The sequence below is a fragment of the Verticillium dahliae genome, genomic scaffold, assembly GCF_000150675.1.
Source record: "Verticillium dahliae VdLs.17 supercont1.3 genomic scaffold, whole genome shotgun sequence".
NCBI lineage: Eukaryota > Fungi > Ascomycota > Sordariomycetes > Glomerellales > Plectosphaerellaceae > Verticillium > Verticillium dahliae.
The window spans coordinates 151616-158584 of NW_009276940.1; the positions used below are offsets into that span (position 1 = coordinate 151616).

At 56.3% G+C, this 6969-nt stretch overlaps 3 protein-coding genes across 3 annotated transcripts in view; all 3 read left to right on the top strand.

Moving 5' to 3' along the window:
- The window catches only part of VDAG_01691 (uncharacterized protein), a gene marked incomplete at both ends in the record, with an annotated part of 836 nt that extends 671 nt beyond the window's left edge, over positions 1-165 (top strand). Inside the window, one exon of the mRNA XM_009657720.1 lies at positions 7-165. Coding sequence (XP_009656015.1) covers positions 7-165 — 159 coding nt within the window. The remainder of the gene's footprint in view (positions 1-6) is intronic.
- A 3791-nt stretch (positions 166-3956) lies between these two features.
- VDAG_01692 (endoglucanase) lies at positions 3957-5250 on the top strand (the record flags this gene model as incomplete). Its single annotated transcript, XM_009657721.1, has 2 exons — positions 3957-4385; positions 4447-5250. Exons 1-2 carry the CDS (start codon positions 3978-3980, stop codon positions 5248-5250), a joined length of 1212 nt encoding a protein of 403 aa, XP_009656016.1. The 5' UTR covers positions 3957-3977.
- Positions 5251-6698: 1448 nt separating this feature from the next.
- The window catches only part of VDAG_01693 (uncharacterized protein), a gene marked incomplete at both ends in the record, with an annotated part of 4291 nt that continues 4020 nt past the window's right edge, over positions 6699-6969 (top strand). The window contains one exon of the mRNA XM_009657722.1: positions 6699-6949. Coding sequence (XP_009656017.1) covers positions 6699-6949 — 251 coding nt within the window. The remainder of the gene's footprint in view (positions 6950-6969) is intronic.

Sequence of the window (6969 nt, forward strand, 5' to 3'; positions counted from 1 at the left end):
CGCCAGAAAAAGGTGGATCGGATCGAGGAGCTCGAGAAGGCGCTCGAGGAGACCATCAGGGAGCGTGACGAGCTGCGGGTGCGGCTCGCACGTCAGGAGGCCGAGACGAAGGCGCTGAAGAGCGTCATGCGCATGGGCAAGGAGTCGCCGTCGAAGGGGGACTGAGTGTGAAGGATCGTTAGATGAATTGATGTTCCTCTGTTCACTTTTCTTGCCTTACTCTCCCCTCTCCTGTGACCTGACAGGTTTTGCTCTTACGTGACCTGGCAGGTTTTGCTCAGACGATGTCGGCTTGCGTGTGTCTTCAGGGACTGGGTGCATGGGTGGGCGCCCAGTAGAGGTTTGATTGTTCACATTCAGTCGCAAATGGTCATCATGGCAGCGGTCGGTGGGGGATGGAAGATGTTTCGGGGGGTTCTGTCATACCTCAAGTCGAGCTTGTGCTCATGGCGTGTCTCGCTGTGTTACGAGTCTGCTCACTGTTGCCATCATCGTATGGGGCGGTCGCAGTGATGCCTTGTAGGCTGAGACGAGGAATTCGACATCTATGCATGGCAATAACTCGCTCGCCACCTCGTCTATTTGTCCTCGCCGTTTGACGCTTTTTGTCACACGGAGCAGTATGGTGTACAACATGAATCATGCCAGCTCACGGAGTATCACTGTGTACAATACGAATCATACCAGCTCAGGGGTAACACTGTGCACAACATGAATCATACCAGATCATGGACCATCCTCACCATACGACCGCATTTCCCGCCGCACCGTCCACTCGAGATGCTTCGGATGCCCCGGGTTTCTCAAGGCCAGCCCCTCCGATAACATCATTTTCAACCCTCGGCCACTCATACTTTCTTCCACGTGGCTGCCATGATGCATCTCACGAGGCTGCTGTGCAGTCGTGCTGTACAAAATGACCAAATATGAGTCATCGGGCATCATAAGAGGCAGCCAAGACAAGAAGATACTGCAACCTCCGAGCAGCCCAGGAACTATTGTCTTCTGCGTTGCTTGACAATGGTGACATGCCCCCTTTCCGGAGAGTCCACACTGCGTCATCTCACCATCATCTATTTGAATCTGATGCCTATGAGCGTCACTCCCATGCGCTCACCTGATACTGATGATAGTCTGAGTGAAATTCCGTTAGATGCGCAAGCGGTTTGCAAAAAAAAAATGAGACGTACGGAGTCCCTCCCCCATAACCATTCCTACTACCCAGCTATCCAGCCTTGCATTTCTATAACGACTCCAGAACTTCATTCTAGGCAAAAGCCGTCCTTTAAAATAGGGTATATTATACTGATCTATGAACTTCATAGTCACTGTAATTCTGGATCTTTTAGGTGTCTCGTAGTAGTGTTGTGCCGTCATTCTACGTAGGTAGTGGTTGGGGTGAAGCGTTTAGTACGTCTCATTTTTTTTGCAAACCGCCTGATGCGTCCCATACACCGACACGCCCACCCTCTTACCCTCGCCTGGCCGCTGTTGCCCGCGCGATTCAGGCACCGAACTCGGATGATTAGTCGTACCAGAGCTTTTGTGGTTCTGATGCTGCCTCGTTTCTGGCGCGCGCAAATTAGAAATCGCGAACCACCGGCCATTACTGCGCCTACAGCCACCGCCAGTGTTACCTTCTGATGATCATGGACTATAGCAACTTCAGCCTGCGCACGATATTTACAGGGCATATCTAGATCGTCAATTGCGTAAGATGATTATTTGTTGAGATCTGGTACTTTGAAAATGAGCACCCTTTTGTGAACTTCGTTCTGGAAAGTTCATCATCCTACAGTACTGCAGAGATGTCCTACAGTTGGAGATTCTACGCTGGCACAGTAACACTGGTCCCGGCAAGGAGAACCCCCCGGACTATCTTTTCACCTGCCAATGAGTGAGCAGATGGGTGATTGAAGTAACGGATTGAAGTTCATGCGCTTACAGAGCAAGACACAACTTAGCTGCGAGACCTTTGGCCTGACATTTCTGTCTCCCGACCTTGCCATTTTGGCAGTCACACCACGGCGCAGACGAATCTCAAAGTCTTGGACGAATACCCCGGTGGACGAGATCGCGAACAGAATGCATTGGCAAACGAATGACGTTGAGTACCAACTCACATCCACAACCTTTACAAAGACCTCTCGCTTGCCCATCCATGACATGAGACTTGATGGCACCCCATTTACGTGGTTCAGGCCGTGGTATTACACATCTGCAATGATAATTTCACCAAATTCGGAAGACTAACTTTGAGATTTTGCTAGGAACCATGAGCGAATCACCAACGAAGCCGAGGCCTTATTGCTAGTCTCTCGAGAGACCGCAATTCCTGTCCCGAAACTCATTCGACACGGAACTCTACCTGACGGCCGGCGATACTTGGTTACCGAGTCCATGCACCATGGGTTGTGGTACAGAAGTACACAAGGTAGGTAGTAAAACCGAGAACCTCTCAGCCGCAGAGAAACGGCCTGACGTGGCTGATCATGTGGCTGATCCAGGCACGTGCTCAAACGTGATGCGGAGATGACAGCTCACCGCAACGGGCGAACTGCGTAAAGTTTCCTGGTGCAGCACACTCGAGGGAAAACATCCGACGTCAACTCGACGCCTCTTCTGGATAGGTATGTTCAGCAGAACGGGCCTTTGAGCGGTACTTTCTCCTTGGCAGACATCATTTCTTCAAGTGGAGATGCCGTCTAGATACCCTCGATGCTTCCACCTCAGCGCCCCTTTGGCGGCAAGCCATCGATACCCTGGGCCATCCCGAAGCAATCTGCATGTCCATCATACGACTGCTGTCATGCCCTCAGGATTCATCGTCAAAGTGAGAGCAAGGCGTCCACAGTAGGCTCTCGCTCTTCCCGAAAGGGGGGGGGGGGGCATGCCCAATATGCCGCCATCAAACCTTTTCCTCTGCACATTCGCGTCGAGAGCGGTGGCAATGGCCCTCATAGAACACGGTTCTTCAGTTACTGGACGAACAACTCGACGGCGCTAGCTTCCATGTTCTTTTACCTCACAACTTGACAGCATCCTGGCCACAATGCTCCGCGAGTGCAGAGACACGACCTTCGTCCCGAGCCGATTGAACGATCCGATTCTGGTGGTGACGTGTTTCGCACGCCACTTGGCACCGTTTGAAGCGTCGCCGGGCTTCCCTGGCGTATGGCATTGGATGCCTCTTTTTAAGAGCAATCAAAATCAATCTATCTACCAGAAACAAGCGTTTGGGCGTCAGCCGCGTCAGCCAGCGCTTTTCTGGCATTGTTGCAACCCTCAACAGATCGTCAGGGCTTCCCCGGATCTCCAGGTCTTGGCCCCCTCCCAGACGAGCAGAGCCGAGTCATGCTCATTGGGTTCTCGGATCAGAAGCCGGACACCATATATGACCTCGCCCCCTGACGGCCCTGAGCTGCCGACCTTGCGCCCTGACTTGCCAGCCATGTGCCCATCCGGAGCCCCAACGTCCGGTTCCTCATCAGCGCGATTCTGCCCCCACGTCGCCGCGGACCTGGAACTGATCGGCGGCCGTCGACGCCCCGTGCCTAAAACAGCAACCCTCCGGACCCAGATGTCACACGATGCCACCCAAGCCAGGGAATGGCCGGCATGACAACCGTCGCGCGGCGCGCCCAGACTCCGAAAACCCCCTCATGTCGCCTTTGGCGCAAATGAAAGACCTGATTTGTACCACAGATGGACCACAGATGGCCGCGGATGGACCACAGATGGACCACAGAATGAGGGCGTCGCCGGCCCGAGCGGGGCCTGGTTGTGATGTGCTCATCAACCGTGCCTCTCATGGGACGATGGGTCCAACGACAGAGCGGGCCAGCGAAGGGACGGCATAAAGGAGGGAAAGAAAAGGGGGCCTACATATATAGGCCTGACGATCCTCTCCTGACTTCCTTGTTGGCCTTCTTCTTCCTGCAGACAGAGTACCACCGATCCTTCTCCCCTCAGTCATCATGAAGTTTCTCCTCCCCGTCGTCCTCGCGGGCGGCGCCATCGCCCAGTCCGGCCCCTGGGGCCAGTGTGGTGGCTCGGGTTACAGCGGTCCGACCACCTGCGTCGCCGGCTACACGTGCACCTTCTCCAACCAGTGGTACAGCCAGTGCCTGCCGGGCGCCGCTCCTCCCCCGGCCGCCACCACGACCCGGGCCGCCACCACGACCGCCGTCGCTCCGCCTCCGGCCGTCACCACGACCACTCGCGCCACGACGACCACTGCAGCGCCTCCCACGACCCCCACGAACCCCGGCAGCGCTGTGTTCAAGTGGTACGGCACCAACGAGGCCGGCGCTGAGTTCGGCGAGAGCGTCCTCCCCGGCCAGTGGGGCAAGCACTACATCTTCCCTGACACGTCGACCATCTCGGTATGTGGAGAGCAAGTACTCGTGCGCAGGGTAGAAGGACATGGGCTGACAGACTTGACAGACCCTGCTCGGCCAGGGCTACAACACGTTCCGCGTCCAGTACAAGATGGAGCGTCTCGCGCCCAACGGCATCACGGGTGCCCTTGACGCGGCCTACCTGCGCAACCTGACCGAGGTGGTCAACTTCATCACGGGCCGTGGTGGCTACGCCGTCATCGACCCCCACAACTACGGCCGCTTCAACGGCGCCGTCATCACGAGCACATCGGCGTTCAAGACGTACCACCAGAACGTCGCCAGCCAGTTCGCCTCCAACAGCCGCGTCGTCTGGGACACGAACAACGAGTACCACTCGATGGACCAGGCCCTCGTCGTCGGCCTCAACCAGGCCGCCATCGATGGCATCCGCGCGGCCGGCGCCACGCAGACCATTTTCGTCGAGGGCAACCAGTGGTCCGGCGCGTGGAGCTGGGTCGACGTCAACGACAGCATGAAGAACCTCGTCGACCCGCTCAACAAGATTGTCTACCAGATGCACCAGTACCTCGACAGCGACAGCTCCGGCACCAGCCCCAACTGCGTGTCCTCGACCATTGGCGTCGAGCGCGTCCGCTCCGCCACCAACTGGCTGCGCCAGAACGGCAAGGTCGGCATCATTGGCGAGTTTGCCGGCGGCGCCAACACGCAGTGCCGCGATGCCGTCCGCGGCCTGCTCACCTTCCTCGAGGCCAACGCCGACGTCTGGCAGGGCTACCTCTGGTGGGCCGCCGGCCCCTGGTGGGACACCTACATGTACAGCTTCGAGCCCCCCAGTGGCACCGGCTACCAGTACTACAACGCTCTGCTCAAGGAGTTCATCCCTTAGATGGGCTCTGGCGAGAGAGACTGAGCCTGAATCACATTCCCTTTTGGGAGGGCTGGAACCTCAGGCATCCAGACAATGATTGGTACCCCCGGGACTCACATGATGCGGATGGGCATAGAGGGGAGGGTGATTGTACATGGCGATGGAGGGAGCAGACTCGAGGACCGTACATACTTGACCACGTACATACTTTGCGACGATACATACAATTCAGCTGTACATATTGACACCATGATTTGGCACGTCCTTTGTCTTGTGTCTTGCAAAGCACAACCCGTTATTTGACGTTTTGGTGTCCATTGGCCCGACCTCGAGCAGCGAGTTCAATCTCACTCAACACCAAGAGGCCAAACACCAAAAGGCCGCCCCAACGGTTCGGGCGTCTCACGGTTCGTACCGTTCATCCACGAAACAAGGCCCAATCAGCCTCGAATAAGCCGAGGTTGCATTTCAAACACCATGATGTCCCCGTTCTGATCATGCATTCTCCATACAGGCGCTTTCTATTGCTGCGAGGTTTCCCCTCGTCGCACGTCATTCGGTGCCACCTTGATGGCCACCTCCGAGCAGCCCTCACCATGCTAACCGCTTTGCGGCATGACTCGCCTTCGAGGAGCGCTCATAATCATAGAACGAGTCTGTTCTGAAAGGCAATGGAAACTCTTGTCGGACTGACATATTGAGACGCCAACGTTCGGAGTTCATGGCATCTTGGTGGACACGTCCTACATTATGGAATTCACCCCCCAACACCGCCTCACCGTTTGTGTGTACTCCCACAGAAGATGGCTGGCACAGTCGCTTGTTCAGCATGTCTCCATGACGCCGGATACGCAATCTTAGACTCCGTTGGCAGCTCCAAGTCCAACGCTCGCGAAACCATCCGTGGAAGTCGTTGTGCAGACGGTCTACCGAGACAAAACGAAGACGGCATTCCTCGACACTGAGCGGCCGACTTCTTTCAAAGTGGCAGAGCGCTTGCAAGAGATGTTTGAATGGCTGGCAACAGGCTGGGTTGCCAGTGGAGAATCATATAAGATCTGGACAACCAACGAAAGACAGGCTGGAGGAATAGCGCTGTGAGGGTTAGGGTTAGGGTTATCTCATGTCTGACGTGAACCGGCATCTGGGTTACGATCAAACACCAAAGGGCGAGCCAAGGTGCCTCTGCAGAGAATACCAAGACATGTAGCCGTTCTCAGTAGCCATACCTCTGGCGCAGTCAAACACAATCGACCTCATCGATCATTGCCAGCCTCATGATCCTGTCGTGTGCGTGCACGGACCATACGAGGGGTTTCACTCAGCTGAGCCTCAGCTGAATCCCTCGACGTCGGCCTCGTTGATCTGGACCTGGTTCTGCTCATGATGACTATCCATTTTCTGTACTCTTCAAGATCAATGTTCACGTACTGCGCGCCCACCATCTGAGCTCGCCCGCCAAGTCCATGCCCGCCCCGTCGCACGCTCCACAAGGCCCGTCCCGAGGTGCGGGCCGGCCCCGCAGCCTCCGGGTGCTATCGCTCGACGGCGGCGGCGTCAAGGGCTATTCGACGCTGCTCATCCTCAAGCGCATCTTCGAGGCCCTGACACCCGAAGACGGAAAGAGCCCAGAGCCCAAGCCGTGCGATGTCTTTGATCTCATCGTCGGCACGTCGACGGGGGGGCTCATCGCCATCATGCTCGGCCGCCTCCACATGTCCATCGACGAGTGCCTGA